At 47.7% G+C, this 15405-nt stretch overlaps 1 protein-coding gene across 1 annotated transcript in view; it reads left to right on the forward strand.

The window, feature by feature from the left end:
* The window catches only part of LOC144120955 (uncharacterized), a 38910-nt gene that overhangs the window by 14667 nt on the left and 8838 nt on the right, over positions 1-15405 (forward strand). Inside the window, exons 4-8 of the mRNA XM_077653786.1 lie at positions 346-520; positions 3815-3924; positions 5233-5792; positions 6300-6400; positions 10815-11073. Of these exons, the coding sequence (XP_077509912.1) occupies positions 346-520; positions 3815-3924; positions 5233-5792; positions 6300-6400; positions 10815-11073 (1205 nt within the window). The remainder of the gene's footprint in view (positions 1-345; positions 521-3814; positions 3925-5232; positions 5793-6299; positions 6401-10814; positions 11074-15405) is intronic.

The raw sequence follows: 15405 nt of genomic DNA on the forward strand, positions 1-15405 counted from the left end.
GGTGCCTGCTCTTCAGGCCAGTCTGCGGCGAACAGTTCCAGGAGATAAAAATCGCGTCTGAGAACGCAGGATACTGTGATGAGTCTTCTAAAGCCGCACTAACCTCAGGTTAACAGCCCCCTATTTCGCCTTCATTCGATAAAAGATTTTGGCAATGAGTATACATGTCTACTTAGTTGCAATGGCTGCGTTTCTGCCGCAGAGGAATGAGATTTTTCATCCAACGGTCACAACCGGTTGCGCTACACTCTAATACGCCACTTTCCGTGTGTAGCTGGAGAACCGGCAGAAATGAACATATCTTCCCGTGCCTGCTCACGTCTTGTTGCATGCTCACATGTGCAGGTTCTTGCAGCTACTAACAACAAAGGCCTGGGCGTACGCTACATGAACAATAGACTGAGGCAATGGGAGGACGTGTACCCTTTCGCAATGGGCTGGTGTCCACGGCCTCGGGACGCCGCGTCGCTTCTCCGCCGTTTCAAGGAGATCGCTGCCCAGCTCAGCACAGCCAGCACTCGTGAGCAGAACTGCACGTCTAAGCCTGTGCAGGTCCATCGTGAAGCCTGGAAGATCGCACTTGCAAGCCGACAAAGATGGGACGAGACTGTTAGAGGAACAAATACATTTTGACTACAGTTGAACCACGTTATGACGAAACGGTTTTATATAGCTGGTTCGAATTCAGACGAAAAGTGAGAGAGGGGACAAGCCCAAGGATAACAAAAGTACATGAGGGGTCTTATGAAAACGTGTGGGTGTGTACAGCCCCCCCCCCCCCCTCCACCCCGGCAAAAGTATACAGCCCAAAGGGTTTGCTTGTGAGTCCTGCAACAGGCATCGTTATGCATACTCAGCGACCATAATCTCTGAAAAGAGGAATCGCTATGCGTCCTCAGTCCTGCCGTCCCAAGCTTTGGACTAGTAGATGTGCCAGGGAGCCACGCTAAACAGCTTAGAAGCAAACCCCTTGGGCTGCATACTTCTGACGGGGGCTGTACATACTGCCATTGGGCACAGAGATGTCCGCATCATTTGCATGTCGAACATGCGGCATTGCTGCCCATATAGTTTGCGATAAATGTGCGTTTTTGTGAACAAGCGAGTTGATAAGCCGCTATTCACGAGTTTTATCCCTTCTCCGACGGCGCCGATTGCGCATCGTGTGCCGCAAACGTAACGCCTGCATTCGGTCCTTAATTTTCCCTGTGCTTGCATTCCCATACTCTTTGCCAGGAGCCAGGAACACCCCCATCCTTGGACAATTCTCATAATGGCGTGTAGAAGGGTGCGTTATATGTATTCCTTCTACACCCTTCTAAGCTACACGATGCATATAAGCTTTGAGTATAGCCATGCTTAACTGAGGTGGTGGTGTTCAACAAGCGTGAATTCTCACTTAAGCCTCGCTGCATAAGGGTGGCACACTTTAGCTATGTTTGTGATTTGATAAGCATGCTTGTGACTTTATATTCACTTCTGTGTTCTTATATGTATGACCACGAATCAAGCCGGAGCGAAATGAACGAGTACATATAAAGGGCAGGCCATTATACGCGATGAGCCTCCCGTCTGCTCTTTTTGGGTGCCCCTGCCTACTTTTTACTGCCTTTATTTTCGGTGACGACTGGCCAGGATTCTACACTACATTCTGTAACGAGAGTTTACGATGTTAAGCCTATGCATCATAATACTCTCACGTAGCGATGCCGGCAGTCCGGCAGACAGGAACGCAGCGAAAGGCTTTTAACAAGCAGTATTTATTTATTGGGCCGATCTGCGCTCACAAAAAACTGAACTCGGCGGCGAAGTTAGCAACAAACGTTATGGGCGTTCGTCGAAAGAACAGAATCACGGGTGTTCTCGGCCGCAGCCAATTTTGAAGCAGACGAAGAAGTTTCGAAGTAAGGCGCGGAAAGCATTTACTATAATCTCGAACCGATATAGAAGCAGTTGCGCGCGGACACAAACATTTCGGACAAATCTCGTCGTATCTTTCGCCGCAAACAAAGCCGTGTGTTAGCGGCTTTGAGTATGAAAAATCAAGCATAAGAAAGCTTTGTGGCATTACCTCCTCTAAATGAACCATAGGCGTGATGCTTTGCAACTAAAAGAAAGACTATAAGAACATTAGGGATGCAAACACAAAGCGTCCATTAAAGGGACTATGAAATGCTATATTTACTGAGGCGAAGAGAAGCGCACAGGCGATTGGTATTCCACCACTACTCACCGCACCGCAAAAGCTTTGTAGCGATAGCTACGTTACGCTAGCATTTCGAGCCTTCATCGTGGCCACCCTGTGGTTCGTGGCCACCGTGGCGGCGGCGTGGCTGGTCACGTGGTTGGTCACGTGGTGCGGAGCAGCTGCCGGCGGCGGGACGCGCCAGCGAAACCGAATGGGGAGAGCGAAGGGGGGGGGGGGGGAGAGTGAATCCACGTTCAGGGACGAATATAAAGAAGGAACGCCCAGCGAGACGGAGCGGCGAAAGACTGACTTCGCAGTTCGACTGAGCGAATTCCACGCGGCCAGCTGTAGCTATCGCGTCACTCCAGGTTTAACCAGAGCATTTTTTAAGCTGCTTCATTCACATGGAAGATAACAGCGATTAAAAAAGATGCGGCGGAGAATACGCATCCTGGCCATACGTGGTCACCCGGATTGTACTCAGCGAAGCGCGAGCTTAGATTGTAGCGTCGGGTGTCGGTGCTGTGTTGAGCTTCACTGCGTAGCCACACAAGTCGTCGGGGTTCTTTCACGCGCAGTAGGAGCTGGAATGGGCTCGGCGGCTTGTCTACTATACGGCGGTGTCGTAGGAGAGCACGACGTAGGTTTAAAACTCCCATGCCTTGTATTTTCAAGACATGGGACAAATTTCAAAAACGCTGTTACCCGCGGCGCTGTGGCCCAACACATTTGGGGTATTTCGACGAGTTACGTGCAGTAGAGAGGTTGCTTTGCCTGCAAGCTTCTCTAAAGCGCGTGTATTTTGGCGCCATGTAGCCAGAATTTGTGCGGCCACAGCGCCGAGGATGACCGCGTTTTTGAAGTTCTAAAGACTGATATGGATATTACTTACGGTGGGCTACACGCCTCTCAATAATTAAGGAGCATAAATGAGCATAAATGTGTGACCAGTTACGGCGTAAAAGAACTGAGAATGTATTTTATATCCAAAGCATGAATGGCTGTGTGTTTGCCTTTTCTTTTTTTTTCAAGCGCTGTTTTTCATGAACATGTATGTATTCTATTTTTCTTTATATTCTGTCTGCTTAACTTCCTTTGTTGGTATTTCGATGTGTTCACAAATATAGGTACAGTTATTGTAGACACAATTTGAAATCATATGCTGTTTTTTAATCATTTAATTTGCACTTCTCCTACTGTATAACTCATTGTTCTTCGCATTTCTTGATGTAGATTAATATGGACACTACCTGTTGCTGTAAACCACTACTGCCCTGTAGAAGGGGTCATGGGCCTAGTTAAGCTGTCGAGGCAGCTTTTAGCTCTTAGCCCTTTCCAGGATCCATTATTTCTGGAAAAATAAAGAATTGAATTGAATTCAACTTTTCAATATTGGTAAACCACCCTGCTAGTTAGCACGTCTTAGCTGTATTTTGACGTACTACACCGCTCACAACGCTATGCCAAAAAAAAAAGCGCTCTTCTTACTCAAAAAGCCTATCTTTAAATATTGTGTTAAGTCTTAGATGAAATACCCTGTATACAGTGCTGCATGCAGTGTGCGCATTTCTACTACTATGCTGTTACACTGCCGAGAAGACTGAAGTAACCACTTTTCCTCCCCAGACCTGGAGCTGAAGGCGGTCCGGAACAGTCGAGTTTTCCCTTTTTGTCCGGCGCGTGTCTGCTGGTTCGGCTGGGATGAGCAGGACAGCAGCTACTGCTGCAGTGAGCCGGTGCGCACTGAGCCCCTTCTTTGACTTGGCCTTGAGTGAGGCCTGTGAAGCATGCCGCCCTATATAGGGTCGGTATGCTGCTTTGGCTCTTCTTTTGGACTGGCATTGTACGCCTGCCACGGCGGTCAGGTTCCTGTGTATAGGGCTCTGCAGTTGCTTTGTATAAGTACACAGACTGGGCTGCCTATTTTCAGTATGATGTGGCATGAATGGAGGGGGTTGAGAATAATTCAGTAAAATTGTTACCAGCGAGCTAAATTTGAAGTCGTTTCTCTTTTCGTAATATATATGAGCACGAGCGCGCGTGTGTGCGTGCGTGAAGAAGCCAACAGCCACAGAAACCGAGGAGCAGAGGGGATTTTTTTTTTAATTCGTGGTGTTCATCAATGGAGATTATTAGTGAATATTTTGTCGCTTAAAGATAATTGATTAGAAAACAGAATAAAAAACAACCACATGCCGCTGGTTGGAACCAAACCTACGACCTCCGAATTACGCGTCCGGTGCCCTACCAACTGACCTGTGGCGACGGCCGTCAAATCTCCGTTTTTCGGGGGTATTTATGTTTACGTGTGACTTAACCATGAGAGTTCGCCAGCGTCACCGTCGTCCATAAGCGGCGGACGTAGTACGTTCTGTATTACCGCTGGTGCGACAGGGAACGCCGTCGAGCAGCGAGGACAGAAGCTATGTATCTATCTATGCATGTACGTATGTATGTACGTACGTACGTACGTACGTATTTATGTATGTATGTATGTATGTATGTATGTACGTACGTACGTACGTACGTATGTATTTAAGTATGTATGTGTGTATGTATGTATGTATGTATGTATGTATGTATGTATGTATGTATGTATGTATGTATGTATGTATGTATGTATGTATGTATGTATGTATGTATGTATGTATGTATGTATGTATGTATGTATGTATGTATGTATGTATTTAGGTATGTATGTATGTATGTATGTATGTATGTATGTATGTATGTATGTATGTATGTATGTATGTATGTATGTATGTATGTATGTTTGTTTGTTTGTTTGTTTGTGACAGACAGAAATAAATGCACTTTGTCAGCAGGGGTAAAAGGCGAGGTTGAGGAATGCTTCATTCAGGTAGAGATCTATATTTCGAGTCGACGCCTCGGACGGCTTCCGTCCGAAATACATAATATGCCGCCATTAAAGTGGCCGTAAATATGAGCCTGAAGAACTCCCGCAGGCCTTTATATTAGAGCTAATTTGTATATAGGCGGCGTAAGTACGTGACGCAGGCTCCTGCGTGAACTCTTTCACCCAGGTGACGAAAGCTTATGGCTCCAAGGACACTATCAGTGTCTTTGGCTACGCCGTACTTGGAGATATGGTCACGGCAATGGTCCACCTCACAGATGACCAGGCAGTCCTTACGGGTGACAGCCAGCGTTCAGCCGTGGCCAGAGATAGCGCCAGACACGACGGTCCGCCAAATTCACCTTTCTCGAGGTTGGAGTTTGACGAAATGCGGTGCGCCTTGGACCTGGACGCATTGGACACTACAGACGTGCATCAGCAGGCGTTGGAAGAGGCGGCCGCATACCACGAGCTTCCGCAGTCTTCGCGAACGAGCTTCATCATCTTGGGCTCCACCAGCACCGAGTCCATTACTTACAGCGAGGATGTGCGCCGCTGCTCTTCCCGCCTGCGCGATGCTATAGCCTCCTGGAGGGACACGCCTGCTTCAGAGGCGAAGGCTAACGTAGGTGGCGTCGTTGTGTACGGTGCGCGCTCGGAAAATGGCTGCCCTCTTCTTATCCTGGACGAGAAGACGGTGAAGCTGGACGTTCTCTTCACTGGCTACTACCAGTCTCACACAACTAGGCGAGTTTTTTTCTGCGCCCTTAACCTGCTCCTGCATGCGGAGGAAAGTAATTTACAACGTGTTTGTCAGCCCTCCATTCCAACGCGCTTTTTAAGGCGTAAGCCTTTCTTGTCTCAGTGAGTGGCGCGGACGGAAGTCTGTGGACGGAAGTTGTCCGCGCGAACTGTCAATCAACAGTTGATAAGCTGCTTATATGTAATGAAGTAAAAATGGGAAAAAATTTAAAAAATAAAAGAAGAGTAAAAATAAAAATAACAAAAGTAAAAAGTAAAAATGAATGAAAAAAGAAAATAAAATGTAAAAAGAAGAGAAATTAAAAATTAAACGACTGAAACAGAATTAAGAAACAAAAACAAGAATAACAAAGATTTAGCAGTAAAAAATGGAGGGAGAAAGAGAGCAAAGGGAAAGGCTTTCACATTTCCGCTCGTAAGCAAACTTAATTGCAATCCTGTAATTTCTGTTCCCTCGTTCCGGTCCCAAGGAAAATCACGCTTATACTGCAGAGACAGTCCTCGTTGTGAAACGTGGTCAACGGGCGGTGGCTCCACGAAGCGCGGGTTCCCGGACGCACCACAACGAGTCGGTGCCAGATCTGACCAGCAGAGTGAGTTTTATGGAACTTGGCTTCGCATGGTCAATGAAAGGTTACATGGTGCTATCGCTATGCCCACCGCTCAACTAGAATACACTCAGGGTCGTCACGGACACCAAATATGTCACAGCAGGGAGTCATCTGAACTTCTGTACCGATAATAATAATAATAATTGGTTTTTTGGGGAAAGGAAATGGCGCAGTATCTGTCTCATATATCGTTGGACACCTGAACCGCGTCGTAAGGGAAGGGATAAGGGAGGGAGTGAAAGAAGAAAGGAAGAAGGAGGTGCCGTAGTTGAGGGCTCCGGAATAATTTCGACCGCCTGGGGATCTTTAGCGTGCGCTGACATCGCACAGCACACGGACGCCTTAGCGTTTTTCCTCCATATGAACGCAGCCGCCGCGGTCGGGTTCGAACCCGGGAACTCCGGATCAGTAGTCGAGCGCCCTAACCACTGAGCCACCGCGGCGGGTTAACTCCTGTACCGAGGATCCAGCATTTGCCGTGGGTGTGAGCGCCCCACTCGAAGTGCAGCTCCACTATAGTGAATTTAAGCCACGCTGCGATCTGGAGGTTTCGCTCTCGCGATGACCCCAGTTTTCCGCCCAGCTACCGACACTAGAGCGCTTTTTACCGCTGTCGAATCTCTGTGGCAAAACGTACCGCCCTCGCGTGCAGAAGGTACTGGGTCCGATTAATTATCGTTCTTGAAAAGTGCAGTGACCTCCGGTCAGATGCTTGACTTTCCAAGAGAAGAAGCACTTGGTATATACCTGGCTCCCGCTCAACCTAAATGCAACATTGGTGAAGCACTAGAACATTTTCCTTGTATATGCGAAAGGTTCTGGGTTCGAATCTGAATACGACTTGAAATCCTTCGATTTTTTTAGACTGCACAGATAATGTCCGGCTTCCAATTGGTTTTGGGGGAAAGGAAATGGCGCAGTATCTGTCTCATATATCGTTGGACACCTGAACCGCGCCGTAAGGGAAGGGATAAGGGAGGGAGTGAAAGAAGAAAGGAAGAAGAGGTGCCGTAGTGGAGGGCTCCGGAATAATTTCGACCACCTGGGGATCTTTAACGTGCACTGACATCGCACAGCACACGGGCGCCTTAGCGTTTTTCCTCCATAAAAACGCAGCCGCCGCGGTCGGGTTCGAACCCGGGAACTCCGGATCAGTAGTCGAGCGCCCTAACCACTGAGCCACCGCGGCGGGTCGCTTCCAAAGGTGTGAATTTGTTTGGATAGGCGCCACCGTGTAAAAAAAAATGAAAACTGGTTTTTGGGGAAAGGAAATGACGCAGTAACTGTCTCACAAACCTCGGTGGACACCCGAACCACGCCGTAAGGGAAGGGTTAAAGGAGGGTGTGAAAGAAGAAAGAAGTGCCGTAGTGCAGGTCTCCGGAATAATTTTGACCGCTTGTGGGTCTTTAACGTGCACTGACATCGCAAAGCACACGGACGCCTTTTGCGTTTCGCCTCCGTCGAAACGCGGCCGACGCGGTCGGGTACAAACCTGGGTACTCCGGCTCAGCAGACGAGGGCCTTAACCACTGAGCCACCGCGGCTGGTAATCGCCACCCAGTCTTTGGTCGGATTTTGCAGCGAGAGCTACACTACGCTAGCACTTCGAGCCTTCAGCGTGGCATCTCTTGAGCTCCGTGGCGGTGCCGTGGCGGCACCGTGGCTGGTCATGTGGTGCGGAGCAGCTGCTGCTGCCGCGCCGAACCGAATTGGGGGGGAGTAAAGAGGGTGAGAGAGTGAATCTATGTCCAGGGACGAAGATGAAGAAGGAACGCCCAGCGAAACGGAGCGGTGAAAGGCTGAATTTGCAGTTTATTTTTTAAGCGATGTTTATTGCCCCAGGGCATAAAGGTTATGAAATGAGAGAGGAGTAAGATGCTTAATTAAATTAAAAAAGGTGGGCTGATCTAATGAAATCAAGTAGTGAACGATGATATGGCCCCTGTGTCCAGGCAATATAGGAATCCGGATTGTCCGGTGCACCGCCGCCAGGTGCCGAATTCTCGTCGGCTTGAGCGCCGGGCAAACACACAACAGGTGGTGGATATCTGCCTCACAGTCTCAGATCTTGCAGACAGCTCGACTGAGCGAGTTCAACTCGGACAGATGTAGCTCTCGCGTGACACCAGGTTTAACCAGAGCTAAACCACAGCCATTTTTTTTATAAGGACAGGTCCTTCAGCAACGTGCTGGGCTTTCCAGGGCACGAAACTTCTAGGGGAAGAAGTCTAAACTTCGATAACTGTGCAGTACCAACGGCCCTTTCACTAACCTCCCCAAACATAGCCATTCTCAAGCCCACCTGAGCCACATGAGCACATAGAGGTGAAATCTTTTCCAGACCCCACTTCCTGGCTCTCGTGTACAGGGTGGAGCCCACTTAGCTCCAACATTCAAGCTCGTGATAAGATTAGTTGATACAAAGAGCACCTCGTTACAAACGGAGTGGTCGAGGTCATCACGAGGCTCGATATTTTTCTCTCTTTATATTTCTTGAACCAATTTTTCAAATTTAAAGTACTATGTATCAAGAAATTTCCACTCCTTAAATACAAATGTCATTTCCGTTTACACTACGACCACGATGACAACTCTGGATCTTGAACTTGTATTTTGAGGTGCGCATTGTCAGTGCCCGTTAAGGATCCCCAGGTGGTCGAAATTATTCCGGATCTCTCCACTACGGGCACCTCTTCCTTTCTTCTTTCACTCCCTCCTTTATCCCTTCCCTTACGGCGCGGTTCAGGTGTCCAACGATATATGAGACAGATACTGCGCCATTTCCTTTCCCCAAAAACCAATTATTATTATTATTATTATTATTATTATTATTATTATTATTATTATTATTATTATTATTATTATTATTTCTAGGTCACTGCCCCACTCCAATGCACCGTGCGTTTTCATTTACTAAATTCTACCGCAGATGCGTTCGCCTTACCTTTCGTCCACCTTCTGAGGCTTGCGCAGCGGCAGCTGCTAACTCCTCGCGTAGGCAGCGTAACTATAAGCAGGGATACAGGGACAAGACACTGCAAAAGAACGCCAGCAGGCCACGCTGTGAGAGTGTCAGTATCATGTGATCAAGCGTTCGCTCTTAGCGTAGTCTACCCTGCACCCTGCATACCGATCGGATAGCCATCTGTGTGGCAGCGCGAAAGTGAAGTGTGGAGAGACAGTTCTCTGCTACGACATACTACACCGAAGCCCTGCTGTTTATCCGGGAAAGTCTTTTATACAGCTGTCCCTGTAAATCTCTCACAAGGGCGCGCCACGCTTGTCCCGTATACGTATACGTTATCGTTTATAGCGCGTTTATAGGGCTTATGCAGCTATCTCTTTGAGGGAATAAATAATATCTCTCCTTTTTCTTGCGTGGAGTATGCGTTGAAAGAATGTTTTCAATTAGACACTGAGTACCATTAGACGTCTAGACAGCGGATTCGCCTTTTATTTCTTGTCTATATGCTGACAATTCACATGGTCTCGTATAGATCCAGATGTCTTATATCACGGCCAAGAAATAAAGGTCGAATCTGTTGGTATTCAGACGTCCACTGAAACGTGGCCATACCGGGGAATCGCAACTAGGGAGCTAATATATGGAGGAAATATACGTCTTACACAAAGTATTCTCGGAACCGTCCTTGTGTCGAGACCGTAGGACTATTCGTCGCATAGTCCGCCTCTACCAATGGTCCCTCCGAGCGCTTTCTCGTCAGGATGCTTTCGCAGCTTTCTCGAGTAAAATCACTGTTGCTCGGCGGAACTGGAACGTCTCGCTCCGAAGTTGTCAGTGAGCGAGCTTGCCTCGTGCTTATAATAATAATAATAATTGGTTTGGGGGGAAAGGAAATGGCGCAGTATCTGTCTCGTATATCGTTGGACACCTGAACCGCGCCGTAAGGAAAGGGATAAGGGAGGGAGTGAAAGAAGAAAGGAAGAAAGAGGTGCCGTAGTGGAGGGCTCCGGAATAATTTCGACCACCTGGGGATCTTTAACGTGCACTGACATCGCACAGCACACGGGCGCCTTAGCGTTTTTCCTCCACAAAAACGCAGCCGCCGCGGTCGTGCTTATCGTCAAGGGTGTTTTCAAGACGATGAACCGCTATCTCTCAACCTTCCTTATCTTTCATATTTTATCCACCAATAATAGAATCGAAACTTTGAATGCATGAATGCAATCGAAACTTTGAATGCATGAATGCAATCGAAACTTTGAATGCATGGTGCCTCACTTTAATACTAGGCGGCCCACTATGCACGAAATAAGATAGTCGCCCAAGCTTATAATAATAATAATTGGTTTTTGGGGAAAGGAAATGGCGCAGTATCTGTCTCATATATCGTTGGACACCTGAACCGCGCCGAAACTCGTGTGCATTGGCAGCTGTTGGTGGCACCTGGTACGCGGCGGACAGCAAGCACCTCCTGGACGGCATCGACGCGCCGTGTGTCAAGGACCAGGCGACGCAGTTGTTCCTGAACAGCCACGGTCGCCTGCTGTTCCTGGTGCGCGGACCTCCGAGCCCGTGTAAGAACGCCGTGGTCGCCGAGCTGGAGAAGCTGTACCCGGTCAGCCGCGCCTACATGCCTCGCGAGAGGGACGGCGCCAGCGTCCGAGAATTGCACCAGCTCTGCCTCAGCAAGTGAGTGCAGGTTTGCACCGGACATACAGGCAGGGTATAGTTACGAGTCGGAAAGCCTGGAATGTAGGGCGCGAGTATAGTGACTGGCTTCAAGAAAAAAGGACAGAAAGAAGGAAAGAAAGGAAGAAAGAAAGGAAGAAAGAAAGGAAGAAAGAAAGAAGGAAAGAAAGAGAGAAAGAAAGAAAGAAAAGAACTTAAGCGCAACCAAGACGAACACAAGTGGCACACAGGACTAGCGCTAGTCCTGTGTGCCCCTTAGTCCTGTGTGCCCCTAAGGACTAGCGCTAGTCCTGTGTGCCCCTTTCTTGTGTTCGTCTTGGTTGGGCTTCAGTTCTTTTGTTACGACATGCACCATCTAGCCCAACAAAAAGTTCTAAAAAAAGAAAGAAAGAAAGAAAGAAAGGAAAAATGGAAGTGTATTTATTTAGCAAAAGGCTAGAAATACACACAAATTCAGGGACCTAACAAAATTTGTTTATGTGCCCCGACCACAATAAGGTAATACATATGATGAAGACGGCAGCAAAAAATAGCGCAGCTGTTCAGCAGTAAGCATATTACACCAGTAGGCACTGGACACTAAAGAAAACATCGTGTAAACAGATATATATATATATATATATATATATATATATATATATATATATATATATATATATATATATATATATATATATATATACTCTGAAAACGGAAGAGCATTATGGATATATATTAACATATAAAGCCCACTGCTTTTGTGCTGCCTTTATTTAGTGGGCCGGGGTCTTCAGACTTTGTGTGACCAGAAAAATGTACTTGTTTCATCTCCTCAAGAGTATAGTGCGCCTAATTCTGATTAGTTAATAGCCTCGGATTTTTTTTGTTCTGCTGGTTTACATCTCATATGGGCTGCTAAAGGGCGTCATTCAAGCACTCCAGCTGGAATTTCGAGGAAATTTTTTTATACACTTCTAATGCCTGGAAACTGTACAAGCCATAAATTTGCTAAGCATCCTTCTTGGCAACGAATTCAAACACCTGTTTGCTCTTTCCATGCTGTTTGCTAATCAATAAAAACACCTTTCAAAAAGGGAAGCTTCTGGATTAAATGCTTTTTTTGTCCTCTCTACAAAGCACTCCTAACGGGTGCGCATTGGTTCGAAGTGTAGAGAACCTTCATGCTCGTCGCCCGGTCCAATGTTGCAAGCCGGCCTCCTGAACGAGCGCTACTCTTCTATCCCTCGATTTCCTGTTGTGGGTGTGCACTGCCTCTCGGCCGAACCGAGTCGCGACGCCTACATGCCTGTTCAAGATTCTTGAATCCCGGTTGATGCGAATTTCGGGATGATACGAATTGATTAAAATGCCCTGGCGAAAGTTCATTGCGTGTAAAGGGTGGAAACTCGGGTGCTGCGAGCAACCCCTGTCCCAATGCTGATTATACGAACGCGCCTGCCGCGACCGCACCCTGGAGCACCAAATACTTGCTGCGCGTATAGATCGTCGAACCAGACCGCGGCGGCTGCGTTTTTATGTAGGAAAAATGCTAAGGCGCCCGTGTGCTGTGCGATGTCAGTGCACGTTAAAGATCCCCAGGTGGTAGAAATTATTCCGGAGCCCTCCACTACGGCACCTAATTCTCTCTTTCTTCTTTCACTCCCTCCTTTATCCCTTCCTTGACGGCGCGGTTCAAGTGTCCAACGATATATGAGACAGATACTGCGCCATTTCCTTTCCCCCAAAAACCAATTATTATTATTAGATCACCGACGCTGGGATCACACTCGCGCGGTGCACCACGAGTAGTGAGCGGAAGCGCGTGACCCGACGTTGCCGACGTCGCGATCGCCAGTGTCGCCCTCTGCTGGTCGCGCACCGCCGACATCGCAAATCGGCGTGGCGCGCGCACGTAACTAAGCCCCGTCAGCCGAACACACCCGCGTATAATTTTGTTCGTTGTGGATTATACGAACTTCGGATGATCGATACGAATGTTTTTCGCTACACCGTGAGATTTGTTTCAAAGCTTATTTCTAACAACGCTTGGTTCCCGACGAGGCGACGAAAAGGCTAACAGTTGTCTGACGAAGCGTCACTGTTTTCACTCTTGCATTCGGAGCCCCCCCCCCCCCCCCCTCCCCAAGTGGGCAGTTTTTACACACAATTCATAACCACATTCATCCATATGAATAGTGCACAGAAAGCATAAAAACTTCCATAAGCGCACATTAATATAACAGATGAGTACAAAAAGAAAACATAAAATTAAGGAAACTAAAAATAATTGAAGAATGATCGAGATCCTACTGTATAATGAAATCTTTACATATATGTATACATAAAAGGTGTTCCACCTAAGACATGAAAAAAATTTTTTAATATAGGATTTTTGAGTTAGAAGAGTATTTTCTTTGGCACAGCATTGTCAGCGATGAAGTACATCAGAATAAAGCTAAAGCGTGCTAACTAGCATACTGGTGAACTAATGATGAATTCTTTGAAATAACATTGAAATACTGAATATTTCTTGCTATCGTGAAATTAACTGGTTAATAAGGGAGTAATTACTCATTGGCATCCACCCGAGCGCAGCCATACGGCTACAAAATAACGCTATACAGCTTTTTCAGAAACTTCGAAGTTGAAGAAAAATTAGTCCTGGTCCGGGGTGCGAACCCGGGACCCCCGCTTCACCGGAGCAGTCGCTCTACCAACTGAGCTAATTGGGTTAAGAAGCTTATGGTAGAGCGAGAGCGAATTGATCAATAACTCGAAGTGGGAACAGTGTTGGTCAAATGTTTTAGGGGAATCCCCCAAGGTGTAGTAAATTTGTATTAAGGGAGTAATTATTAAGGGAGTGTCTCGTTTCCTACTTGGTCTGTGTGTGTGTTTGCGCTGTTGAACCACCACTATGCATAACCAACTAGCCTAATCTGCAGTTCTTCTAGAGTAATTACCCACTGGCATCCACCCGGGAAGCTCTATAGCTTTCCTCTGTAGCCATATGGCTGCGTTCGGGAGGATGCCAATGAGCAATTACTCCCTTATAACAAATTTACTCCACCTTGGGGGATTCCCCTAAAACATTTCACCAGCTGAACTGGTTCTAAGCGACTCTACTGGCACTAGCAGCCGTCTATATTCAACATATCTCCCGAGATTTCTCCCTACGACCCGTGTACATAACAAATCACGTGACCGACCATCGGTGCTTGAGATCAGAAGGCATACGCGTAACTTTGTTAATATCGGAACCGGGCAACGCAGTCTGCCGTGTGTGTCACCGCGCACGATGGAACGCCGTAAAGTCAGCCTGCCTTCTAAAAAGGAGATCAGAGCGAAAAAGCAGCAAAGACGAGTCTTTTGTTTATATACGTAGAAACGATAAACCTTGTTCACTTCAGTGGCCTGGTTAACACTGTCATGGCAGATCGTGACCATGCATAGCGTTTAGCAAGGATTGGAAACCAAAACGAACGCTCGCTAAATAAAACAGAATTGGGAGGGGGGGAGGAACAGCTTTATTTTAAGAAAAGAACATAAGGTCCTTATGGGTGGGCTCCTATATTAGTCCAAGAGTCCACGGGCCTGGGCTTCACGGAGAACTCTGTCCACTAGCCATGTTTGGCCAGCTGGCTGAACAGCTCGCAGAGCGGCCTCCCATGAGGAGGAGGATGAATTGGGTACGGGGGAACTACCATGGGTTGGGGGCATTCCCACAAGTTGTGCATGGGGGTGGCCTTATCCGCCGCACATACTAAGCAAAGAGGGAGGGTCAAGGTAGGGTGGTAGCGTTGAAGGGGATGAGGGGAGATGTAGCAGTTACCGCCAGACCGCACTGCAGTGTTTTGAATCTACAGTGTATGGTGAGGTGGTGGGAGGAGCGACTGTTTTTGTAACGAGTGTTGGTATGAGTAGTGCCCGCCAAGTTTCCTGCGTGAGTTTGGTTGTCCGATCTTCCGGGGCCCGGAGGGATAGTTCTCGAGCCATGGCGCATGAACGCGCTGATTACCGGGGATCGAGGCATGCCCAGGAACCCACGTGAGGGTTATCTCTCGTGTAGGCGTGTGTTCGGATGCGAGAATGCGTCGGGCTGTTCGTGTGATAATGCTTTGCTGATAGTGGCACTAGGCAACTTGGGAGTAGGTGCAGATTTCAGTGACGTTGAGATCTAGTGTAGCATGTATGCGCGTAAAGGCGATGGCAGCGCCCTCAGCCTCCGTATATAGGGTTGTTGGCGTGGAGGGTGGCTGCGGCCCCGATGATGTCATCCTCGTAGGCGGCGACAGCGGCATAATAGCCTGGTAGGGTGTGTTGAGCCGCGTCCACGTAGGTGATGTCAGATCGGCC

This window comes from Amblyomma americanum, chromosome 2 (assembly GCF_052857255.1).
Source record: "Amblyomma americanum isolate KBUSLIRL-KWMA chromosome 2, ASM5285725v1, whole genome shotgun sequence".
Taxonomy (NCBI): Eukaryota; Metazoa; Arthropoda; class Arachnida; order Ixodida; family Ixodidae; genus Amblyomma; species Amblyomma americanum.